The sequence below is a fragment of the Anabrus simplex genome, chromosome 2 (genome assembly GCF_040414725.1).
Source record: "Anabrus simplex isolate iqAnaSimp1 chromosome 2, ASM4041472v1, whole genome shotgun sequence".
Classification (NCBI taxonomy): domain Eukaryota; kingdom Metazoa; phylum Arthropoda; class Insecta; order Orthoptera; family Tettigoniidae; genus Anabrus; species Anabrus simplex.
The window spans coordinates 644,306,211-644,333,311 of NC_090266.1; the positions used below are offsets into that span (position 1 = coordinate 644,306,211).

The 27,101-nt window shown below is 40.5% G+C and overlaps 1 protein-coding gene across 1 annotated transcript in view; it reads left to right on the forward strand.

Moving 5' to 3' along the window:
* Positions 1-27,101, forward strand: part of LOC136863623 (KICSTOR complex protein SZT2) — an 874,751-nt gene that overhangs the window by 492,703 nt on the left and 354,947 nt on the right. The window contains 1 exon segment of the mRNA XM_068226020.1: positions 799-1,029. Coding sequence (XP_068082121.1) covers positions 799-1,029 — 231 coding nt within the window.

Consider the following 27,101-nt stretch of genomic DNA (forward strand, 5'->3'; position numbering starts at 1 on the left):
GAAAGGACAAAGTAAGAAATCAGGATATCAGGAAAGAAATCAGAGTGGAAAAGCTTTACAACAGAATGGAGATTCGAAAACTTAGATGGTTTGGACATGATAAGAAGATGGAAGAGTCAATTATGTCGAAGAGGATGATGGAGACCCATATAGGAAGGAGGGCAAGAGGGACCCAGACTAAGGTGGTTGAAAACAGTCAAGAATACTATAATTGGAAGAAAACTGAATTGGAACACAGTTAAGGAGGAACAATGGTGGTTGATGTTGGATATGATGATGATCAAATATTGTGGGCATTTCTCAGTTTTATTATACAGTTCTGATAGTCAAACAGTTTAGCAGCGTAATCTGCCAGTAGGCATTGTGCAATAGTGTTCTGACATAAACACATTACCAAATCTCCATCATTTGTTTACACTGCCCCAGGCTTGCCGTAACTTCGGTTACTGGAACTTTTAACTGATGTGTCACCTCCAGTACCCCCATTCTCATAACTTGTTGGATAGTCATGGTTTGGTTTCTCCTGCACAGATTGTCATAGGTACGACATCCTAACTGTTGTAAAACCTTCAATTATTATGTTTAATATATTTTAATTATATTTTATTAAATGCTAAATTATCTTTTATTAAATGTTAAATATGTCTAATACATGGTTTCCCTGTAAATATATATTATAGATTTGTATAATCTCAAATACTGTGTGACTATATAGCTGTTTTGGGAACAAAATGTATCCTTTGAATTGAATTTGCCTATGGTCAGATAATTTATATGATTTTTCTTTCTCTCCTACAGATCTTGGTATTACCCTGCCGACTCCTGCTGAGAACAGCACTCCTAATCTAACATCACTCGATATGCCAAATAAATTACTGTCAGAAATGCTGTATGAACACTATAAGAAATTACACAACAAAGAACTTAACCTCAGTGTGGAGGATTCGCTGCATTTCCTCCAGTTACTGGATCGTCATGATAAGGACTCTGAAAGCCCCATACCAAGTCACTTTGCTCAGGAAACAGAAGGTAATAATTTCTCCTGTCACAATCTGGCTATTTTAGTTATTATATTTCTTATCTGTTTGTTGGATTAATTTTAACCCTTAAATGCACAGTATTGCTTATATTCAAAGGAGAATTGTTTGCTATACATTCTCTTGGGCAGTTCATTATTATTATTTCTTCTTTACAAGTTTTGCTTCACAGAATTTAAGCAAGCCTCAGACCTATGGGAGTAACTGGGTCCTATTTCCGTATGACAGTTAAGGGACTCCTTGGAAACAACTTTGCGAACAAAATGGAATTCAAATGGCACCTATCAGTATCAGTGGGGCTTATGGAAGAAAGAAAGTAGAACTGGCTGTGTCAGCAAAGAGGATACATCTGGATCTGTTAGGAGTTAATGATACTCGGGTAAAGGGAGATAATGAGGAAGATATAGCAGATTATAAAGTGTTCTTAATAGATATTAAAAAGGGAAGGACAGAGTGTAGGGTAGGACTGTTCATCAGGAATATTATTACATACAACATAGTTTCTGTTTACATGAATGTGCAAATGTTGGAGGAATTAGGACTAAAATTGTCTCAGGGTATTCACCATATGAGTGTGCAGATGAGGATGAAGTTGATGTGTTTTATGAAGCACTGAATAACGTTGTAGTCAGGATTAACATCAAGGGTAGAATAGTACTTCTTCTTCTTCTACCACTTTTCCCACATCTGTGGGGCCGCGGGTGAAAAATGTATTGCACGTGTGGATTTGGCCTTGTTGTACGGCCGGATGCCCTTCCTAATGCCAACCCTATATGGAGGGATGTAATCCTTATTGTGTGTGTCTCTCGTGGTTTATAGTGTAGAACGTTGTCTGAATATAAAAAGGATAGTGTTGGGACAAACACAAACACCCAGTACCTGGGTCAGAAGAATTAATCAGACATGATTAGAATCCCCGACCTGGCCAGGAATCGAACCCGGGACCCTCTGACCCGAAGGCCTCAATGCTGACCATAGATAGATAGATAGATAAGAAATGGGTGAGCCCTGTCTTCGCAGAGCTCCACACGTAGGTCTATGAAGACCCTTTGTGCCCCTTAAACAGGTTTGCCTAGTCCAGCCCTAGTGCTCCTATAAAGGATACTAGTGTCCGGATATTGGTATTCCTGATGTCTTCTAGGCTCACAAAATGTGAGCCAAGGTATCGATGTCTGGTGCTTGCAAGAGCTTCGCACTGACATAACACATGCGCGGAGGTCTCCTCCTCCTTACCGCATCTTCTACACATCGGATCCTGGGTGATTTTCATGATGTGTAGGTGTCTCTGTAAGGTATTGTGGCCTGTTAACAGTCCAACTGCCATTCTCATTCTGGTCCTATTCAAATTCATTAGGACCTTTTTATAACTTTGGCTAGGCCCTTTGATAAGTTCACGTGCCTGCCTTGCTATAGTTAACCTCTTCCAAATATCTAAGTGAGACTGGTTTGTCCTCTGGGATATTACCAGTCTCACACTTCGGAGTGACACTCCCAGGAAGGGCTCTGGTCCTGTGAAAGAACCTTTTGAGCCCTGTTTCGCTAGTTTGTCAGCTTCTTCATTTCCACTGATACCTGTGTGCCCAGGGACCCATAATAGGGTAACTGAGCTAAATTCACACAGCTGATCTAACATCCTTTGGCATTCCCATACCAGTTTTGATGTTGTTTTAACTGCACATAATGCTTTTAGTGCTGCCTGGCTATCACTGCAAATAGTGATGCATCTTCTGTGTCCAGGCATATTCCATATATATACAGCACAGGCTACTATTGCGTATACTTCAGCCTGGAAAACAGTAGCATATTTACCCATAGGAAGGGAGAGCCTTGTCTTAGGCCCCCAGATCCCGGCGCCTGTGCCTGTCTCCGTCCGCGAGCCATCTGTGTACCATGTACAGCCCCCAGACTTAAGATGGGCCCCAGCATCCGCTGCCCACTCCTCCCTTGTGGGTATCACCACTGTAAAGTTATAATTCAAATTAAAGCTAGGCTTCATCAGATCCCCGATCATCATTGTCACAGGGCAAGTCTGGTGGAGCCTTGTAAGAATAGAGGCATGACCTCTATTCGGGTTTTTGAAGGACCATCCTCTGAGTGACCAGAGGCGATAGGCACTCATTCCCGCTATTACCTTAACATATAAATGTAAGAGGGGAAAACCTAGGATGGCCTCCATTGCACATACTGGTGTAGTATCCAGTGCCCCTGTTATTCCTAGACACGCAAGTCTTTGGACACTGTTTAACTTGGTGGTCACAGTTTTACTCTCCGAGCCTGGCCACCAGACTAAAGATGTATAGGTGATCGTGGGCCGTACAATAGAGATATAGAGCCGCTGGACCACCTTAGGTCTTAGGCCCCAAGTCTTCCCGACGGCCCTGCGACAGGCCCACATAATCTTGCGAGCCTTATCCACCTTATGATCTATATGTTTCTTCCAACTCAGTCTTGCCTCAAGGATTACCCCTAGGTACTTAACTGAGGTTGTCTTAGCTAATTTTTTCCCAAATAGGAAAGGCTCTGACAGTCCGTCTAGCCTCCTCCTCCTGGTAAATACTGTAACCGCGCTTTTCGAGCGTACATAAATAAAAATAATAACAAATGTCACCGCGGGGTTTCGGGCACAATTACGGTTACCATAATAATAATAATAATAATTAATATAACCAGTAATAAATAAGATAATACTTAATCTGAATAAGGAGGTAGAAATATGACGCAGTGGCAGAGAATTCATATAAACCAAATACAGGGAACACTTGCAGGCCTAAAAATGACAACTAAGACAGGATGTGGAACGTGCTGGGAAACCCTACTGAGGTCCATGGAAACGTATGAGGTTATGGGGGAGAAAAGACTTATAAGAAACACCCTCTAGCTCAACTATATTAAAAATGACAAAGTTTTACAGAATACAGTTCCACGACGCGGAAACAAGACATACTTAAGTAACTTAACATACAATTTGATTTAACGAAGAAGGTGATGCTACATTAAAGGTATAGTTTAAACCGAAAGTATTTAATGGATGAAAGAATAGAAACTACGGCAATTGGAACCTAGGGTAAACTCGGACTCATCAAATTAAACTTTTAAGATGACATTAAGCGAAGAAATAATGAAACTCAAAAGGAATTAAACTAAATGAAACGAAACCGGAAAACATTGAGAATAACATTGCAAAAACACTGAAATAACACTTACTTCGGAAAGGCAGGAATTCCCGAGGGCAGCAGCCCTCGAGCGCGAACGCTCGCTTCGGCGGTCGGATGGAAAAGACGCCGAGCTCACGCATCATTTTTCGAAGCCGGCCACAAGGCCGGAAATGGCCCGATTACAATTAGCCAATAAGATCAAACTTACCCTAGATTCCTGGACCTTTTTGCCAATAGGAAATCTCGTTACCATATATGGTAATTTTAACACCGTTAACAATTGCACAAGTTCTGGAACATTACGATTACAACACCCAGAATTTCATCATAGGAAACCACACTTGCAGTACAGGTACAGGATGCTCCAAAATAAATCACCTTACAAATTTTACATCAGATTACATAAAAACTACATTTAAAAAAAAATCACTTCCAAACACTTCTGCATGTTGCAAAGTTCATACAGTTCAATATTTCTTGATGTTTCCATATTACAAAAAAAATATTTTACAAACATATTTCAGTTACACAAAAACTTTAAAATTTATATTTCCAAACACACTGTAGTTTCAGTTCTCCGTCCCACCAACCGGTGACAAATACCACGAGCTCCGTCTTATCGGGATTAACTGACAAGTCTGTCTCGTGGCACCATCTTTCCACCCTACGTAAAGAGCTCTGTACGAGCTCGTAAACCGTGCTGGGGAAATTTCCTACCGCCATCAGGCTTATGTAATCTGCATAGCCTTGGGCGTATATTCCTCCAACATTTAACCTGGTAAGTAGTTCATCCACTACCAGACACCATAATGTTGGTGATAATACTCCTCCCTGTGGACACCCCCTGTCTATATTAGCTCTCAACATTACAGCGTTGAGGGTAAACAGAACTTGACGGCCCTGCAGTGAGGCCATAATCCATTTTATGAGCATACTGCTCACTCCTCTTCTCTCTAGACTACGTTCTATGGAGCCCAAAGATGTATAGTTAAAGGTCCCTTCTATATCTAGGAATACAACCATAGCAAGTTGTTGCTGATCCAAGGCACTCTCCAGCCTAGAAACTAGCTGGTGTAGTGCCGTCTCAACTGACTTCCCTGGTTGATATGCATGTTGATGAGAATGTAGGGGAAAGTCCCTTAATACTTTCTCCCTGATATGTCTATCCACCAGTCTTTCCAAGGTCTTAAGTAGAAAAGACATTAGACTAATGGGTGTATAATCCTTAGGTCTAGTATATAAAGACCTTCTGGGTTTAGGTATATACACCACCTTCGCCTGACGCCACAAGGAGTACACGTACCCCATAGTGAGACAGGCTCTAAAGATTCTGACCAGGTATGGTATAAGGACCCCCCCCGCTTCCTGAAGAAGTGCCGGGAAGATCCCATCCACCCCTGGGCTTTTGTAAGGGGCAAAGGATTCTAATGCCCACTTAACCCTTCTTGGGGTAACAATCTCTGCGGCTTCCTTCCAGCCACTTTTATCGGGTCTGAAGGATCCGCTCGATTCTACCTCACTATTCGTGACTACGGAACCTGGAAAGTGGGCATCAAGCAGTAAGTTCAGGGTCTCCCTCTGTGGATGTGTATCCACCTGAAGGCAACTCCAGTGAACCCAGCCTTGCCCTTTTATCCAAGGTTAAAATTTTATGAAGCCTTGCCTCTTCATGTTGACTTTCAATGGATTCACAAAACTGTGTCCAAGATTTCCTAGAAGCCTTTTTGACTTCTGACTTGTACCTTCTTTGTGATTCTTTGTAAGAATCTAGGCTTTCTTGATCCTGAAGTTCCCTGTATTTATTCCAGAGCCTTCGTGTATTTCTCCTCAGGTGTTCAGGATAACTATTCCACTTGAAGCTTCCTGTTACTCTTTTTGCCTTAACAATAGGGCAGTTTAATTCATAAAAGATAACCAGTGTCCGTGTGAGAAAACCCACACTGAGCTCCAGCTCCTCTTTGTTTTTAATTATATTTGAGGGTCCTCCCTCCAGTCCCCTCCTCACGTCCAATCGGTTCGTCTAGGGTTTCTGTAAGACGGGATCTCGAGGGAGCTCTCTATACAAAACACAATGTGTCTATGATCTGACAAGGAAGGCTCCAAAGAAACCTTCCAGTCTTTAAATTCCTGTATGATTCCCATGGAACCCAGGGTAGGATCTATGATCCCCTCACTCCTATTATTAACGAAGGTAGGGGTATCACCAATGTTCATGATCTCAAGATCAGTTGTACATAGAAATTCTATGAGGTGCTCTCCCCTTCGGTTTGTATATTTACTTCCCCAAATGCTGTGATGAGCATTGGCGTCACATCCTACTATGAGGTTTAATCCTTGTTTCCTACAGTATATCACCAGTCTCTTGAACTCCCCCGGCGGGGGTGGAGTTTCAGAGTCTCCTGGGAAATATGCAGAGCAGACAACCAAGTCTTTTGGCTGTCCGCCCTCTTCATATCTCACTAGGACTGCTACCAGGTCTCTAGTAATAAAGCCTGGTATAGCCCAGGCGTTATGATCTTTAACTAGTATTCATGCTCTAGGCTTCTCCTCTGCTATTCCACTGAATAAAGTGAAACCTGCACATTTTAGTCCCATGATATGCCCCTGTCTAAGCCAGGGTTCTTGTATCAGGGCGACCAAAAACCTGCCCTGCTGGATACTTCTAATAAGTACCCTAGAGGCCGCTATACAATGTTGTATATTTGCTTGTATGAAAGTAATCATTCTTACCTTCATGCAATACTTTACCTTATGCAGTCTCCGGAACATGCTGCTCCGTCTCCCGCGATGAGTCTTGAGGCTTGGCTGGCCCAGGTTCCTGTCCGGGCTCCTGCTCTTCGCCCCTGTTAGTCTCGGTATTTTCTGTGGTGGGGTTGGTCCTCTGCTTGTCACGCTTGCCCTCCACCAAGGTGAAGGTAGCCACATGCACCCCGCAGAAGATCTTCCCCACCACTTTCTCCACATCTCTGGGGTCCATGCTAACCACAAGTCGGACACCTCTCTTCTCCTCCTTGCGGTCGTAGACCCTCCAGCTGGTGGGATTTAAGCCATGGTTCTGGCGTGCCATTCTTCCCAAAAGGACGTTATTGTCCTTTGGTTGTCCTGGTATCCAGACCATGACTCTCTTGTAGGAAAGAAGTTTATCCATGCCCACAATTGTGAGCCTGGCTCCTTCCCACAGTTGTACCTGTAACAAGACTGGAAAGCCATGCTACAGTCTCGTCATTCTCGGCTATGATGACGGCCGCACCTCTCGACAGGTAGCAATCCAGGAACTGAGGCTTAATGGGTCCCTGCACCGGAAGCTCGTCTATCAGATTGGTGATAGCCTCTTCCACAGCTTCCACCTGTTTCTCGGTTAGCTGCTGGTCAGGATATCCTACAGGTACTATGGCCATCCTGATCCCAGCTTTAGCTATCCTGGCATATTCCACCTTGGTTTTTTTGCGGGTCTGCAGATCTTCTTCTGGGGTTGCCCCCGACAGAAGTCGTTTCCCCGCTGGTATCTTAGTGGGTGGGGTCCTCTGTGCCCTAGAAGCAGAGCTCTTTTCAGGATCCCGCCTCTTGTGCCCAGTGGATCCCCCCACAGTTGTGACTGTTGTGGTATTAGAAGGCCCCTCAGCTCCCGGAGTTAAGCCCTCTTTGGCCTGCTCCCGGGCCTTTAAGGCCTTCTTATATCTCCTCTTCTCAGCGCCAGAGCGCTGTTTCTTCTTCTTCTTCTTCTGGACCTGTAGATTGCCCACCTCTTGAGTGAGCCCTCTAACTGTCGAAGATGAACTATCCGAGGGTATCTCCGAAGAGTCCCCTTCGGTTGTTGTTGTAGTGTTTCTCTCGGAGGCCCCAGAACAGCTCTCCGGTTTATGGATGGCTACCGTATTCATTCAAGTCCCACGAGTAGCTAGGGAAATATATGTCCGCCCAGGCAGAGTCCCGCATACCTGGGTAAGGCTACTTACTTCGAGAGGGCGCCAAGTATCTCGAAGGCTCCGTTCAAGACACATCTCCCATGTGCCATGTACCCCATCGGCACGGGTCGCATTACACCTTAGGGTTGGGCGGTGCTTTAGCTTCCTCCTCCTTGTATACCGAACGGTTACCCAATGGGGCTCCATTCGGCATCGCAAGAAAGGAGCTACTAGTCCCCCTCACCACGAAGAGGATCTTCAATTGAAGAGGGTAACCAGGGTTAGCCCCCTACAGTTGTAGAAGCACACACGAGGGGGAACGCTGACCATTCAGCCAATGAATCGGACAAGGATAGGATAGTACTAATGGGTGATTTCTTGGAAAGAGAACTGAAGGATACGAGAAAGTGATAGGTAAATATGTGTAAGATATTCTGCCTGTTTAGTGAATAAATAGTCATAGAATATGCAGACGGTCATTAGTTTGAAGGGAGACACCTCAGGTGTGCTCAGTAAGGAATTGACATGATTCAAAATATATCTGTGGATGCAAGGATACGAAGGGGATTCAACAAATAATAATCCTAGTAAAATTGAAACATTGTCACAAATTTACTGAAATAATAGGCCATCCTGGCAAACTGTGATAATGAGAAATCATCACTATGATAATATAAATTAAATTGCTCTTGAGGTAACATCAAAATATAACAAACAAAAGGGATGGTACATAGCAAAATAATTCCTATCCCTTCTAACAAATGTTCAATCAAATACATTTGGTTTTTATTTGACTATATCAGAAATGCTTATCGACAGAATTTAAAATATTCTGGTATAAATCTGGAAAGAAAATCGCATATGAATATATTATATTTATATTAGTTCAACTGAAAATTAGCAAGAAAACTATTTACGGTGGAATTACGTTGTTAAAATTGGCTTGAATTCATTAACATTAAGCTGAGAATTTAACATAATTTATTGTGCAAAGGTTGAATTGAAAATCGATGTTAACTCAACACCTAGAATAAATATCTGTTAAAAGGACTGTAAAATTTTCATGATTAAAACTTGTGAATAATCTAACCAAATTAAAATTATTCCAGTGCTTCCTCTAAGGAAACACAAACAAAAATACAACACCGAAAGATCTCGGAACAATGTTGTTGGCACACAGTAACAGAACAAACACATGATTGTTGCATTGTTGAAAAGAGATAGAGAGAGAGAGACACACACACACAGAGAGAGAGAGAGAGAGAGAGAGAGAGGGAGAAAGTGCGTGTGTGCGTGTGTGTGTGTGTGTGTGTGTGCGTGCGCGCGCGCGCGCGCGCGCTTGTGTGTGTACCATTTAGTGCTATTTATATATTGGTGTTTAGTGCTTGTTGATAGAAATTGGGAGTAGGATATTTATTTGAATTTTATAAGAAGTAATTCACTTGGTGTTCAGTAGATTACGTATTCTAGGTTAAGTAGGCTAACTAGGTGTACCTTGTTTTGAATTTAGGTTTAGGAAATACTTTAAATAATAATATTAACTTTTTAAAACAATATTTTTAAATATCTGTAGGTTCGGTGGTATATTACTTACTGTACCAGGAAAAGTTATTGGGCACAAGAGCATGGGAAGGATCTCAGGTAGTGTACGGTCTTTCTGGAGCAGGTACAGAGAAGGAAGCTTCACAGGGCGAATAATAGATGCTATTAAAATTTTTCTGATAAATGTATTTAATGATTTGGAGAAAAATCACCCTGCTTCTATTATTCATTCAAATACTAAAGATTGTCTTGAAAGTGAATCTTCTATTAACATGTTCAGATTGAAATCAAATTGCAGAATTTTAAATGCTGTTAAGATTGAACAAAATATAATCTTTGTTACATATATCCACTTGTTGTTTGTAAAATGTCCAGGTTGAATGATTGTTCTCAATAACTTCAGTTAAATAAACCCTAAAGTCCAGTTAAATTTTCACTCATGTATTCAAATTAAATAAAATTCAAAATAAACACTTTGTTCACAAACCTTATGTTTAAATTACTTCGTCAAAGTTCAAATTAAATATTAAATCTTTCAAATCACTTCTGTGCAATCCTAAAGTCTGTTATAGATTAAATATGATTTCAAATTACACTAGCTTCAGAAATCCTAAAGTTTTTTTTAATAGATTAAGCATGATTTTAAATTATACACTTGCTTTAGAAAATCCTAAGCTCCAATTAAGTTGAATAGAATGATTTCAAATTACAGTTTGCTTCAGAAAAATCCTAAAGTCTAATTAAGTTGTAATAGAATGATTTCAAATTACACTTTTCTTCAAAAATCCTAAAGTCTTTTTAAATCGTTATGAATAGCGCTACAGTTCTGTTAATTTACTTCCTACAATTTCAATAGGTAGTAGAATTGAAATTCACACGACCAAAATATTTTTGTGGATTAGGCACTTGCACTTGACTAACGTAGCACTAGAGTATTGTGGTTGATAGATTGTTAATGTTTAGTGTAATATGATGAGATTATTCATCCAAGAAAGATTGTAAAATGCACTTATATCACCTGAATTCAGCAACAGGAATAGTTGAAATGCGGATGGAACTCCCATGACGATCAATCTGAGGTCAAACTCAGCACCAACAGTGGCGAACCACATTTCATCCCTCAATGTTACCACGTATTATCCCTCGATGTTACGACGTATCATCCCTCGATGTCACCATGTATCTCCAACGATGTAGCCTGTCCCACGCTGGATTCAATGTTTAAAGTAATACGAAGTTCCGACACTTTGCCAAGATTTCTGGTGTTTGTCAGAGAGAATGGACACACGGGAAAGTTCAATTGGCACGATAATACAAGACGTTGCACTGTCAGTTAAGAGTAATTAGTTGTACTTTACACTTAGATGAGTTTGAAAGCATAGTTCATACTTGCACTTTATAATGCAGCAGTTAACATGTGACTCAAAATAACAGTCTTTTAGCACAGTCTGTAATACAAGTCAGGTTCTGTGGAAAATATTTACGATAAAATGAAATCACTTCTTAAGTTCCCCCTTCCCCATGGCACTACAGCCCCTGAAGGGCCTTGCCCTGCCAAACGACCGCTGCTCCGTCCGAAGGCCTGCAGATTACGAGGTGTCGTGTTGTCAGCACAACGAATCCTCTTGGCCGTTATTCTTGTCTTCCTGGACCGGGGCCGCTATCTCACCGTCAGATAGCTCCTCAATTCTAATGACGTAGGCTGAGTGAACCTCGAACCAGCCCTCAGGTCCAGGTAAAAATCCCTGACCTGGCCGGGAGTCGAACCTGGGGCCTCCGGGTAAGTGGCAGGCACGCTACCCCTACACCTACGAATTTTAAATGCACAGTTTGTATAGCATGGAATTGAACACTGGGCACAGTTTAGAATATTCAGAAAATCACGTAGTAAGTTCAGCATAAATATTAGGGTCACAGTCAGTGGAAAATCGTGCGTAAATTCAGTTCACACACACTATGCGACAGTCTCCAAAATTCTAGAATTCACTTCTTAAGTAGATTTTCTGTGTAAATTAGCCTAACAAAAGTCCATATTTCCTATTACCAACATAAAATGTCCTTAAGGTTCAGTCTCTTTTCTAATGATCCTGTTCAAACATTCGCAAAATACGTGAAAATTGACCACATTTAATCTCACTAATCACTGAGTATTTGACTAGCATAACACCTTGAACAGTTCAAAATTATATTTATAGATGAAACACACGTCGAAACATCTCGATATTTATGAGTCTTTCAACAGTCATAAGTTTAAATTATCGCGCACAGTCCTTCCAATGTTCTTATCACAGTATGTGATAGTGACAGAGTTCAAATTCACATTGAAAATAGTTAAGTCTACAATGCGCTGTAAATTGACAAGTCTAGCACTTGTATTAAATTCAACCTGAATACACCTTCAAAATCACAAGTTCGCAACTTGGTAGAAAAGTCTTAAGTCTTGTAACACGAAGTTCAACTTTGAAGTACTTTAAAATATTTCACACGTTCATGACGCGGTTGAAATTTCTAAGTATCGCGGCCTCGCATAACGAAATTCTAAGTAATATGGCACGATTCACTTTAACTTCGCGTAAAGCGATGCAGCAGCATAATCTTCTCCCATGGTTGAGTTGTGGATTTCAACTGAGTATACCTGTCAAGTCGTTGACCTTATATACCCTGCTGTGGGCTGGCTCGCTGCGCCAAGCGACAGAAAAGTGGTTTCGTACGGCAAACTTCTACCTTTAATATCTTCAAAGTTACTGTGGATGGATTAACCCCAAATTTCAGCTATTACCCTTTTAAAATGTGGGCTTCACGTTGGTGTAGGTCTCATTTCTGTATCTTAAGCCATTCAAAAGTTACGGAAATATTTCCAGAGTATTCCATAGGGGAAGTCGAGAACATGTGGCGATTACGTCACCCGGCCTGTTCCCCTCTCGCGCAGTCTCTCTCACTCCTGCAGCAAGCAGCGGAGTCCAGAACTTTCGTTCGTACAGCTGTTTCTGACGCTAAATCTGAGCAGTTCTTTAATAAATAATGACTTGGAAAAATGATGTGCCAGGCCATATGCCTTCCTGGTACATTACAAAGGCAGATTATCATAAGGAGTTGTAACTCATTGTTACTTCCGCCACAACTTTTCTGATATTTCATATAGATATCCGTTCAAACTATCACGAAGGTAATAATTTATTAAATTAAATAACACGATACACCTGTAAACTTCAATTTAAAAAGAAGTTAAAGAGAATACACGGTAATTTTACAGGATAATTATGGTACTTAACAGTTTTTGGATTGTTGACGATTGTTGCTACATGCACATGATAGTTGTGTAATTAAATACAAAATCAGCTGATTACTTTATTCCGATAATTTGCAGTCTTAGTTCCCTACATACTTTGTACTTTCCACCTTCGTTTATCTATCGAGTAAAAGTTAATAATCAAATAATCAAATTACTATATCCCAATAATATTGCAGTTCAAGCCCCCGGCGTAGTTTTGACAGAAATTATTGTAGACAACCTCTTATTTTTCAGCATTTAAGGACACTTTTATTCTCCGTCCCGCATAGTAGGGAAAATAATAGTAATCCACCAGCGGTAAAAATTCATATAACCACATTTCAGCTGAGAATTGTAGTGTAGATACAGTATATTTAGGTAGTACTGTATCTTGCCTGCTATATTCGTGTGTATCTATTAGACCATAGTACTAATAATAATCTGTCTAAGCATTTAGCTTTGTTGGTAATCTTTGAGTACAGTAGTTCTTGCAAATTTCAAACTTCAATTTTAATTTCTGTTTGTGTTTAGTAGTGACATACGGTAGGCTACCGGTATAGTAATTAGGATACGTCTGAACGTAGTTTAAAATTATTGTAGTGGACTGTACAGTAGTATACAAGTAATATCTTATTAGAATTTAGCGTGCTTAATTTGTTATTGTAAAATATTTGTGTAGTACCGGTATAGTAGAGGTATATCACAAATATTATAATAATATTTACAGATCCACCTGTTCAATACAATACAATACAATCCACTATTTCATGTGGTTAAAATTTATACATAATACATGAAAGTCAATAGGTACATGTTTCACCCTTTTTTTTTTTTTTACGGGCATCATCAGCCTATATCAATCTTACAAATTATTGGATATGGGATCTTTCTAATCTTATAAACTATAGAGTAAAATGTTGGACAATGATCTCATAAAATGTTATAGTATAACTTCTAAAATGGGGATATTGCACAGAAAGTATGTTAAAAATACTGTGAATTAACAGTTCTGAAGATTATAACGTGGTTAATCATGAATATTTGAGCGTTTAAAACCAAAATGGATCCTCTTCTTATACATCATTAGGACTGTAACGGCCTTGAGTGTAAATGCACAATCATCCAAGGGGGATGTTTGCTCCATTTCCATAGCATGAGTTTAAGATAGTAAAATCAATGTCAGTTATTTAAAATAGAAGTGTGAACGTATCAAATGTGTTAAAATATGTACGGTTGATTTATCAGAAATTCGTAAAAAAGAAGATGGGACTTCTTGTTGGAGACGTTGCTAATGATAAAATGATGTGTCAAAGCTAGCTGATGTCAGTGTTTAGTTATGTTAGTACGGTAATCAATTGGATCCAAAAAACGGTCAAGTGGGTGTTATTAACCCTGTTGAAACATTTGTTCAGAGAAATGATTGAGTTTTACCTGAAACAAAATGTGAAAGAGAGTTAGTTAAATAGTATTGTGCATGAGGCTTCCCATACGTAAAAAATGCCTAAGGTGGTACTTACTCGTACGGTGCATATTAAGTACATCGGGTTGTTCCAGCAACGCTAGCTTGACTGACCATTCTATTTCTAGTATTATAACTGTGTGGCTGAGGTGGTGAAGGACACAGAGGCGGGGGGAAGGGTGGGCGGATCCTTGTGGGCAGGTGTTGTTCTTAGAGGGCTGTTAGGAGCAGGGTGGGCGGGCCTAACATTTGACGAGGTGGTGGGAGCTTTAGAACAAAAAGTTTTTAAAAGTCTGCGGGATTGTATTATGTTTCGAGTTCACAATACCTAATAACTTTGGAGTTAGCTCATATAAAGGATTTTTTGCCTCCGTGGCATCATTAAGATTGTGGTCTTTGCTATAGGCTTGGTCTAAAAAGTAAAGACTTTCTAATTCATTCATAAGTTTTCCTTTGCCTGTATATCTTAGAATAGTGAGATCCTTATCAATTGATGTAGTCTGGTGTCCTGTTTCACTCATGTATGAACTCATCGCTGAATATTTGTTATATTTGAAGGCATTGTAATGCTCCATATATCTCGTATAGAAGCTGCGCCCAGTTTGACCAATATAACTAAATCCACACTGAGCGCAAGTTAGTTTGTAAATACCAGATCTCGAAAAATGGTTGTTTTTATAATTGTCTTTATTATGATTAAAAAATATACTTTGATTTGTATTTACTGTTCTGAAGGCAATATTAATGTCATATTTCTTCAGTGTGTTCGCGATCTGCTGGATAGCTGGGTTATTGTACGTAAACGTGGCGTGACTAGTTTTTTTAGGTTTATCCGGAATGAGATTCGTGGATAGTTTATATTCAACTTTATTAATTAACTGGTTAATCATTTCAACTTTGAACCCATTAAGTTTATCCAAGTTCCTTATATAGTTTAATTCAATTTTTAAGTTGTGAGGGGAGAGTGGGATTTTCAAAGCTCTGTGTATTAAACTATAGAATGATGCCTATTTTTGAGAATTGGGATGTAAAGAGGAATTATTTATGGTTATAGGAGATTGTGTGGGTTTCCTGTAGATTTGAAAATCAAAAGTGTTATTGACACGCCTGATCGTTATATCTAGAAAATTTAAGAACTGTTTAACTTCGTCTTCCTTAGTGAATTTTACATTAGGGTCAATTTTGTTTAAATTCTCTAAAACTTCGTCGCTGTTAGTAACATTTTTGTCAATAACCACAAAAGTGTCATCCACGAATCTTAGCCATAAACATATACCTTTTATGTGTGCTTTGATTTTCGTATGCTCTATTGAATCCATGTAAATGTCAGCCACGATGCCAGACAAAGGGTCACCCATGGCTAAACCAGTCTGTTGATAAATATTTCCATTAAAGGAGAAAAAGTTGCTATTCAATATGAAATTCAAGATCTTCATAAATTCATCAATTTCCAGCTTACTCAGGCTGCTATGTTTTGAAATATTGTCATAGATAATTTTGGCCATTTCTTTAGTAGGTATGTGTGGATACATGTTTATGACATTATGGAGTCTTGGTTGTAGGCGGCTCCACATCGTTCATAAATAAACCAGCCCTCATGGATAATAAGATTTATTTACACCACACACAGTTTTAGTACACCTTTGCATGTGAGATAGGTTACACTGATTACACCGACAAGACACAAAAAGGCGTGATGCTCATGCTCACTCCACGCAGCCGAATGACGCTAGTTTAGCAAGCTGTACCCTGATGCAATGTTGCATCGTGCACGAGGGTGTGTTCTGTATGTGGGGCGAGTTCATTCTTCCCGATGCCGCCACATCACCCCCCCACGGAGAAGGAAAGTTCACAAATCGAATGGACGGGCAAAGCGAACTCTGCGTCCTGATCGTGTTGTGTACTTTCTGGGTGGTGATGACGCATCAGGTAAGTCAGGTGTAAAAGAAGTGCTAGGTTGACTGGATGAAATGGGGGTAGCAGATGTGTCAGGTGTGTTGGTGCGGGTAGGAACAGCAAGGTTTGTTTCTATGTATACAGGTTTCACACGGTCTGTACTCACTACTACTTCCTTGTTTCCGATCATTAGCGCCAAAGTCTTCTCATTACGGCTGACTACAGGGTAAGGACCAGAGTATGGGGGTTGCAAGGGAGGCTTCACATGATCAACTCTCAGGAAAACATGGGAGGCAGTTGCCAAGTCTTTGAAGACGAATATTTTCTCTTGACTATGGCGGGAGGCAGGAACAGGTCTTAGTTCGGCCATTACCTTCCTTAGGTGATTTACAAAATCCGCAGGGTCAAGTGGAGTACGAGAACTGGGCGAAGAAGTAACCATTTCTCCAGGGAGGCGCAGAGGCTCCCCAAAAACTAGTTCGGCGGGGGAAGCTTTCAGATCTTCCTTTAGAACTGCACGCATGCCAAGTAACACTAGGGGTAAGGCTTTTATCCACGTTGCACTATGACACATCAGAGAAGCTTTTAGCTGTCTATGAAGACGCTCCACCATACCGTTAGCGGATGGGTGGTAGCTGGTTGTACGGATTTTTGTTGTACCAAATTGTGTCATAAGTCTGCGAAAGAGTGTAGACTCGAATTGTCTTCCTTGGTCAGTAGTTATACGAGTTGGGAGACCAAATCGGGAGATCCAACCACTTATTAGCGTATCGGCTGTTTCTTCGGCAGTGATGCTGCGCATCGGCCATGCCTCTGGCCAGCGAGTAAATCTGTCAACAGCAGTGAGGATATAATTATAGCCTTCGCAGACAGGCAGTGGACCAACAATATCCAAGTGAATGTGGCTGAAACGGCCTGTGGGTGCTCCGAAATTCCCCAAAGGAGATATATTATGCCTCGTCACTTTATTGCGTTGACAGGACAAACAAGCACGAGTCCAGGCACGAGTGTCTTTCTGAATAGATGGCCAAACAAATCTATCTGAGACTAGACGAGAGGTGGCTCGAATACCTGGGTGGCTTAAGTTATGGAGCTTGTCAAAGAACTTGCGTCGAAAAGGAAGTGTCAGGAACGGATGAGGTTTTCCTGTTGATGTATCGCATACAATGGTAGTCATGGTGCCCGGAAGGGTTACTTTTTCTAATGTCAGCGACGTACCACCATGCAATAAGGCTTTGAGTTCATCATCGTCCGCTTGGGATCGAGCCAGCGCAGCGTAGTCATCTTCTAGTGAGATGGCTTCAACACGAGACATTGTATCGGCGACAACATTATCTGCTCCCTTTATATGCTGAATATCAGTTGTGAACTGGGATATGAAGGACAGCTGATTTAGTTGGGCTGGGGGTAGTTTTTCTCTGCGTTGAGAAAATGCATAAAGCAGAGGCTTGTGGTCCGTATATATAGTGCATTGTTGTGCTTCCAGTATATAGCGGAAATGCTGGACAGCCTCGTACACAGCTAACAGTTCCCTGTAATAGGCCGGCCACGTTGTTTGACGCGCTGAAAGCTTCTTACTGAAAAATGCTAGGGGCTGCCAATGGTGTCCAACTTTCTGCTGCAAACACGCTCCAACTTGAGTATTTGATGCATCGGTAAAGAGACCTAGGGGCGCATCTGGCAATGGATGAGCGAGTTGAGTGGTTTGCGCTAGGCTTTCTTTGCATTCGTGGAAAGCACGTTGCAATTCTGGAGTCCAGGGGACAGGTTTAGAACCCTTAAGCTTAGAATTGGCTAGGACGTTCACCAACGGCGCCTGCAATTCAGCCGCATGTGGTAGGAAACGTCTGTAGAAGTTGACCATGCCCAGGAACCGGCGGAGGCCCTGGACAGTCTTCGGTAGAGGGTATTCCAAGAGAGACTGGATTCTCTCTGGTGGAGGTTTTGTACCGTCCTTTGAGAGCCGATAGCCCAAGAAGGTTACCTCACTTGCACCTAATACGCACTTGGATGGATTTATGACTACACCGTAATCAGCTAATCTCTGGAAAAGTATGCGGAGATGGTGCATATGCTCTTCAGCATCCCGTGAGAACACCAGGATATCGTCGATATACGGGAAACAGAAGTTTAAATCTCTAGTGACCTCATCCATAAAACGCTGGAAAGTTTGTCCAGCATTTCGTAACCCAAACGACATATAGGGAAATTCAAACAGCCCAAAAGGGGTTGTTATGGCTGTTTTGCAAATGTCACTGGGGTGAATTGGAATCTGTTGGTAGGCCTTGATAAGGTCAAATGTACTGAAAATGGTTGACCCAGCAATGTTATGGCAAAAATCTCCTATGTGTCGTACCGGGTAGCGGTCGGGTATTGTTCTTGCGTTCAATGCCCGGTAATCGCCACATGGACGCCATGAGTTGTCCCGCTTAGGTGCAAGGTGCAAGGGTGAGGACCAGGGACTATTAGAAGGTCTCGCTGTACCACACCTTACCATGTCCTCGAATTCTTTCTTCGCTATCTGCAATTTTTGGGGTCCTAGACGACGAGGTCGACAAGAGACTGGTGGGCCTTCGGTTGTCCTAATGTGATGTACAGTATTGTGTTTAATATCACGTTGGATCCCAGGTGGGCGAGTAATGGACTGAAACTCAGCGAGCAACATGCTGAAAGGTGAGTCGGTGGATACTGCAGCAGTCTTTACGCTGGCCTGTTCGATAGAAGCTACAGATGCCTTAACGTGTAGGCCGGTGGTGCCGTCGAGGAGGCATCTGTTACGGCAATCAGGGAGTAAGTTATAGTAAGCCAGAAAATCAGAACCAATGATGGCTGTGCTAACATCAGCAATGACAAATTGCCAACGAAAGTCACGACGTAAACCAAGGTTGAGGTTCATGGAAAGGCTACCGTATGTCCTGATTGTACTACTGTTTGCAGCGCTCAGCTCATACCCAGAAGCTTTGCAAGTGCTTCCCAGAAGCTTACGCGGAAAACAGCAAAGGTCAGATCCGGTGTCAATCAGAAATTTTGCTTTGGTATTCTGATCAAAAATAAATAGACGGCGGCCCGATGTAGAACAGACAGTTGCCGTCTTCACTGGCTGTTTGTTCCGTTTTCCGCCTGCCAGGAACAGGGACTAGTACATTTTACAGCTTTATCTTGGAACTTTTTGTGGTACCAACAAAGCCGGCTCTGTGGAGTAAGGGAACGGTCACGGGTTTTAGATCTCCTTTTACTGTGACTCCTGCCTCGGGGCTGGTTACGGGCCAGGGCATCGACTTTACGTGTCAATTCCTCCATCTGGGCAGCTAAAGTGTTCGGCGCAGCTGTAGCATGTACGGCCAAGTGGCTATATGGTGGTGTGACAGTAGGTGAGAGTTCCAAGATCTTGTCTGCAAGCTCTGCTATATCAGCTAGAGGCATTAACTGGGCCGCTAATATAGCCTGCAAGTGCTGGGGTAGTCGACGCATGAAAAGTTGTTTTAATATACTTTCGTCATGAAGTGAGCTACCGGCTAATGACTTTAAGTGACGTAAAAATTGTGATGGTTTCCTATCACTGAGTTCTTCGTCACCAAGAAGTTGGCGAACTCGTTGCTCTTCGGATACGGAAAGATGACGGACTAGTTCAGATTTTAGTTTTTCGTAACGTCCTATGGTAGGAGGGTTAATGACAATGTCTTCTACCTCGGCTATGACCTTGGTGTCAAGCTGTGAAATTACATTATCAAATTTAGTCTGGTCGGCCGTGATGCCTGCGAGCCTGAATTGAGTCTCAACCTGGGCGAACCAAACAGTTGGTCTGTCATACCAAAACGGTGGTAGCTTTGCAGAGATTTTGGCAACTTGGCCAACATTGCTAGATGTAGCATCGGTACCAGTAGACTCATGCTCCTGGAGCCGGGCTAGTAATGCTTCGTTCTGCTCTTGCAAAGGCTTCGTCAAAGCAATAAGTTGTTGGAGTTGGTTCTGCAAGTTGTTATTTTGTTCCTCCAAAGCTTTTAATCGATCCTCCACCATAATCAAGATGGGTACACAACACAAGGGCAAGGAGAAAAAGAATTCTGAAAATACCGGACAAGGTGACAAAGAAGTAGTCAGAGGTACGATGTGTAGTTGTGTGTGTAAGTGAATGAAGATGTGAGGATGAGCAACACAAGCACAAATTTACAAATGGTTTGAACAATCTTATAGGTTAGCTGGAAAAGAAATATTATGCAGGTAGGCCTAGCATATGATAAGAGATTCACAAACATATAAACTATAAGTTAACAAAATAATCTTGCAGATGTTACACACTGATTTTGGTTATAAATGAAAATATTAAGCATAAACCGTGGGTTCCAATGTCCATTTTAAGTCTTGAGGAATGTCCATATAATGCAACTGTATGTTATACCTGTAATGTAACAACTTAGAAACCACTAAAAGGCACGATTACGGTATATATATATATATATATATATATATATATAGTACAACAATTCAAGCAGTAGTAATGCATGAGAAGTAGGTTATTTTAAAGTAATTTTACTTGTTTGAACAGCAAATAGGGTAGGCCTATGTTGTGGAGTAGTCTGTATCTTAGGCCTTAATTAGCAAAAAGAGAAAGAAAATTGCACAGAAGATTGCTGGATTACGTACATCAATTTAACACCAAGATTGTAACTATGGTTAGAAAACTAGGTACTGTCCACTGTAGGCCTATACATTTCTTTGTGATGTTCGTACAACTTCACAACGAATTTATGTTGTGAATAATTTGCAATATTCCGGAACAAGTAAAACGTAGGTTATATACATACAAGTTTTTAGATGATATGTTGCGTTCTTGAAGAGTAGCAGATGCGGCGTAACAAAGAGAAGTGGCGTAAAGTTGCCGCGTGCGGACTGAAGCGATGCGTATCACCAACGGCCGTTAGGATTCTGGCGACTGTTTTTGTCGTTTGTCGAATTGGTTTCATACTCGGAAGAGGTGGTAGTTCCAATGAAGTAAACAGTCTAATGCCTCTTTGAAATAAAGTGTGGTAACATACCGTGATCTGTGGTGAAGCATGTGGTCCAAGATAGGTTATGGTACGAGCGTGTTCTCCATACTCGGGGTCACCATTTATGGAGTCTTGGTTGTAGGCGGCTCCACATCGTTCATAAATAAACCAGCCCTCATGGATAATAAGATTTATTTACACCACACACAGTTTTAGTACACCTTTGCATGTGAGATAGGTTACACTGATTACACCGACAAGACACAAAAAGGCGTGATGCTCATGCTCACTCCACGCAGCCGAATGACGCTAGTTTAGCAAGCTATACCCTGATGCAATGTTGCATCGTGCACGAGGGTGTGTTCTGTATGTGGGGCGAGTTCATTCTTCCCGATGCCGCCACAACATCATAGGAACACATTACGTGGTTAGGTTGTAAGTCAAATTTACTTAAAATATTGCAAAATTTGATTGAATTCTTTAAAGGATGTTTATTATTAAACTTATAATGTTGTTTTAGAAAACCGTGGATATATTTGGAAACTTTATAGGTAGGGCTATTATGGCAATTAATAATCAGACTTACGGGAAAGTTGTTCTTATGGATTTTAGGTAGGGCTCTGGCTACTGGAATGCTGGGGTTCATGTTGATAAGTCTCTGTTGTTCCTGTTCATTAAGAAGAAATGTGGAGTTCTTGATTATAGATTTTAAATTACATTGTATTTTTACGATAGGATCTTTGCTAACTATTGTATAAATCTTATCCTTAAAAAATTCTTCTGTCTTATTTATGGAACTGTCCTTATCCAATAATACTATAGACCCTCCTTTATCAGCTTTTGTGACTATGATGTCACTATCTTCTATTTTAGTTCTCAAATTACGTATTCAGTTTTTTTAAAATTAGAATCAGATTTAGCATTAATTTCTTTAGCTAGTGTAGGTAAATTCCTTTTTATTTCAAATCTAGTGTCATTTTGAACTTCAAAGGGGAATGTAGAAATGTTAGCCTCTACCTCAGTCACTGTGGTAATAATATCCAAGTCCTTTTTTTCACTAGGCCAGTTGTACTTTGGACCCTTATTCAGGAGTTCCATTTCTGTTTCAGAAAACTGACGTTGGTTAAATTAACAATTGTAGGTGTGTTGACATGTGAAGAACTTGTTCTTTGTCCACATAGGAGAGGAGACTAATGCTAAAGAAGTAATAAAATTTACATAAGATAACAATGACATTTGCAATAAGATACAAAAGTTGAAAACTAGAAAAGCGGCTGGAATTGATAAGATTGCTGGGGATATACTAAAGACAATGGGCTGGGTTATAGTAGCATATCTGAAGTACTTATTTGATTATTGTTTGGTTTAAGCAGCTATACCAAATGAATGGAGAGTTGCTATAGTAGCCACTGTGTATAAAGGAAAGGGTGATAGACATAAAGCTGAAAATTACAGGCCAGTAAGTTTGACATGCGTTGCATGTAAGCTTTGGGAAGGCATTCTTTCTGATTATATTAGACATGTTTGCGAAATTAATAACTGATTCGATAGAAGGCAGTTCGGTTTTAGGAAAGGTTATTCCACTGAAGCTCAACTTGTAGGATTCAGGAGGTCAAATGGACTGTATCACGATTGACCTGTCTAAAGCATTTGATAGGGTAGATCATGGGAGACTACTGGCAAAAATGAGTGCAATTGGACTTGACAAAATAGTGACTGAATGGGTGGCTCTGTTTCTAGAAAATAGAACTCAGAGAATTAGAGTAGGTGAAGCTTTATCTGACCCTGTAATAATTACGAGGGGAATTCTTCAAGGCAGTATTATTGGACCTTTATGTTTTCTTATATATATATATATGATATGAGTAAACAAGTGGAATCAGAGATAAGGCTTTTCGCAGATGATGTTATTCTGTACTGCGTAGAGTAATAAATAAGTTAAAAGATTGTGAGCAACTGCAACATGACCTCAGTAATGTTGTGAGATGGACAGCAGGCAATGGTATGTTGATAAACAGGGTTAAAAGTCAGGTTGTGACTTTCACAAATAGGAAAAGTCCTCTCAGTTTTAATTGTTGCGTTGATGGGGTGAAAGTTCCTTTTGGTTATTGTTGTAAGTATCTAGGTGTTAATATAAGGAAAGATCTTCATTGGGGTAATCACATAAATGAGATTGTAAGTAAAGGGTACAGATCTCCGCACATGGTTATGAGGGTAATTAGCACTTGTAGGGATGTAAAGGAGAGGGCATATATGTCTCTGGAAAGACCCCAACTAGAGTATGGTTCCAGTGTATAGGACCCTCACCAGGATTATCTGATTCAAGAACTGGAAAAAATCCAAAGAAATGCAGTTTGATTTTTTTTCTGGGTGTTTTCCGCCAAAAGAGTAGCGTTACAAAAGTGTTGCAAAGTTTGGGCTGGGAAGAATTGGGAGAAAGAAGGCGAGCTGCTCGACTAAATGGTTTGTATATCTCGGATATTATTATAATATTTATAGGTCCACCTGTTCAATACAATACAATATAATCCACTATTTCATGTGGTTAAAATTTATACATAATACATAAAAGTCAATGGTACATGTTTCACCCTTTTTGTACGGGCATCATCAGCCTATATCAATCTTAAAAATTAATGGATATGGAATCTTTCAAATCTTATAAACTATAGAGTAAAATGTTGGACAATGATTTCATAAAATATTATACTGTAACGTCTAAAATAACGAGTTTAAAACCAAAATGGATCCTCTTCTTATATATCATTAAGACTGTGATGGCCTTGAGTGTAAGCACAAACATCAAAGGGGGATGTTTGTTCCACTCCCATAGCATGAGTCCAAGATAGTAAAATCACTGTCAGTTATTTCTAACTCTCAAATATTCATGATTAACCATGTTTTAATCTTAAAAAACGGTTAATTCACAGTTTTTTAACATACTTTGGTGCAATATCGTTATTTTAGACGTTATAGTATAATATTTTATGAAATCATTGTCCAACATTTTACTCTATAGTTTATAAGATTTGAAAGATTCCATATCCATTAATTTTTAAGATTGATATAGGCTGATGATGCTGATTTTCCCATTGTTCTTACCTTGTTGAAACAGAAATTTATCGAGGCTCCTCCTTGTTGGATTTTTAAACATGCTGATTTGCCAAAGTTCACATCACTAGCTGTCTTTAACGACGTGATCAGGCGGAGCGTAGACGTAGACGGCGATATAGTTTACATAACACAAGTTATTCTTGCTGCTGCTGAGGAGTCCATTCCATCGTTTTCAGGGACTCCTCGCCGAAAACTTGTTCTTTGGTGAAACAAAGAAATAGCAGCAGTTATAAAAGAAAGTCATCGTGCTCATAAACGCTATCATAGGCAGCCTACTTATTTGGCAGAGTAAGAAAGCTTTGTGGGAGTGATATGTGTTGTCTATGACGTCACATACACCGCCATCTCAAGTGTGGACTAAACTTGGACGTATTTCGTGTATACATGGATCATCTTCAGTACCGGGAATTTCCATTGCAGGCAGTATTGTCACTGAACCACTCTCGATTGCTAATCATGTAGCCAGTCATTTCGCGGATATGTCTGGCTCCAGGAATTACCATCGTGATTTCCTCACACTGAAGTGAGAGGCAGAACGTCATCACCTCAGTTTCGCTACTCCTGCTTCAGAGGACTATAACATGCCTTTTACGGAGTGGGAACTCCGCAGCACCTTGGCGCATTGAAGGACACGTGTGCCGGACCAGACAGTGTCCATAACCAGATGTTGAAACACCTTAGTGAGGATAGTCTGTTATATCTGCTTCAAATCTGGATAGAGGGTGAGTTGCCTTCTCTCTGGTGAGAGGGCATAGTAATTCCTGTCCTCAAGCCTGACAAAAATCCTAAGTATGCAGGAAGTTATAGACCTATTTGTCTTACTAACTGTTCGTGTAAGCTATTTGAGGGGATGGTAAATCGTCGACTTGTGTGGAGTCTGGAGAAAAAAGGACTTTTGTCCTATTTTCCTAATTAGCAGTTCATACTTTGTTGTACGTGTGATTTTTTCATTGCAATGGTAGTACACACTTTTGATTAAAGTTGAGAAAGCTTAACGATTGAAGGCTTTTTCTTCATCACATTGTTTAATTAACTGTGCATGGACAGGATTATTCGATCCCTGTAACCTACACGTTTCAAGTGCCACAGCTTTCGCATGCTTTTCAGAATGTGTGTGCTTCTCTAATTTCCTTGTAGTTCCCATAGATTTCCAAATGTTAATAAAAGACACCGTTTCAAGGCACACCACCACTTTTTGTATAGCTTCAAGATCAGTTTTTAAATAAGTCTCACAGAATTTGCAAAATGCACCACCTGGATTCTGATAAAAATACAGCCATTTGTGTCCGGCTCCATAGCTAAATGGTTAGCATGCTGGCCTTTGGTCACAGGGGTCCCGGGTTTGATTCCTGGCAGGGTCGGGAATTTTAACCATTATTGGTTAATTTCACTGGCACGGGGTCTGAGTATGTGTAGTCTTCATCATCATTTCATCCTCATCATGACGCGCAAGTCTCCTACGGAAGTCCAATCAAAAGACCTGCACCTGGCGAGCCGAACTTGTCCTCAGACACTCCCAGCACCAAAAGCCATATGCTATTTCATAGCCATTCGTACTTAATGCACCGGGCGAGTTGGCCATGCAGTTAGAGGTGCGCAGCTGTGAGCTTGAACCCCACTGTCAGCAGCATTGAAGATGGTTTCCTGTGGTTTTCCATTTTCACACCAAGGAAATGCTGGGGCTGTATCTTAATTAAGGACACAGCCACTTCCTTCCCACTCCTAGCCTTTTCCTATCCTATCGCCGCCATAAGACCTATCTGTGTTGGTGCAACATAAAACAAATAGTAAAAATGAATAAAACATGCTTAATGCTCCCATTTTATGCTGATATTTGAATTCATGTTCACGAACGCTTTGTTCTTATACACTTGTGGTAGCAACAATAACCTTTTTTTCTTAGCAACGTGGGAGAACAGCCAAAGAACTTTTTTCACCTTCACCTTCTTGTATAACTGTTAAATTGAATGAATTATTTTCAAAACATTGTTTCTTCGGGTAGAAAAAAAAAGTTTGAAATTTTGACTTCTTCATTATGAAAACACAATAATTCGTAGGGAACTGAGCACAGACCAACAGACTTGCACACCGCGCCCGATGGAGGAACACCATCTGGAATGCCAATCATGGGGAAATTAAAACCAATGGTGAGTCTCTTGATTGCACATTATAAGAAATTTATTTAAAAATAAATTCATTGTCAGCGGATTTTATGATTTTCGAGTTAATTGCAAGAATTGAGGTTGAACAAAACATACAGACTGATATCTCAAAGCCCAATAATCCATTTAATCATTCATTTGAATGTTGTTTACTTTTAACTCAATTTTCTGCATTTCTATTAGAGAAACAGCTTGTGAAAAGCACTGGAGATTCGTGTTAGAAATCCATTAATGCGCAAGAGATTGAAAAGTGGTTCATAGTTCTTGCTAATTGAAAGATAATTATGATAATGTAGGTAAATATTATCTGTATCAATTTGTATTATACTGAAACTGAAATCCCTGGTGGAAATTTTTCATTTTCAGGGGGGCGGGGAATCACCCTCAGACCACCCCTAAATTTATCACTGAGCCGAGGGGTTGTTGGAGGTTTGTAAAAGTTCACTATCATCATATCGTTAACATGTGCTGTTATTCTCATTGTTTAATGAAATAAGATGGGCACTGTTGTACCGTGTGACTGATGGAACTTAGCTCCCTGTATATGTAGATTGTCCACCTAGAGTTAACTG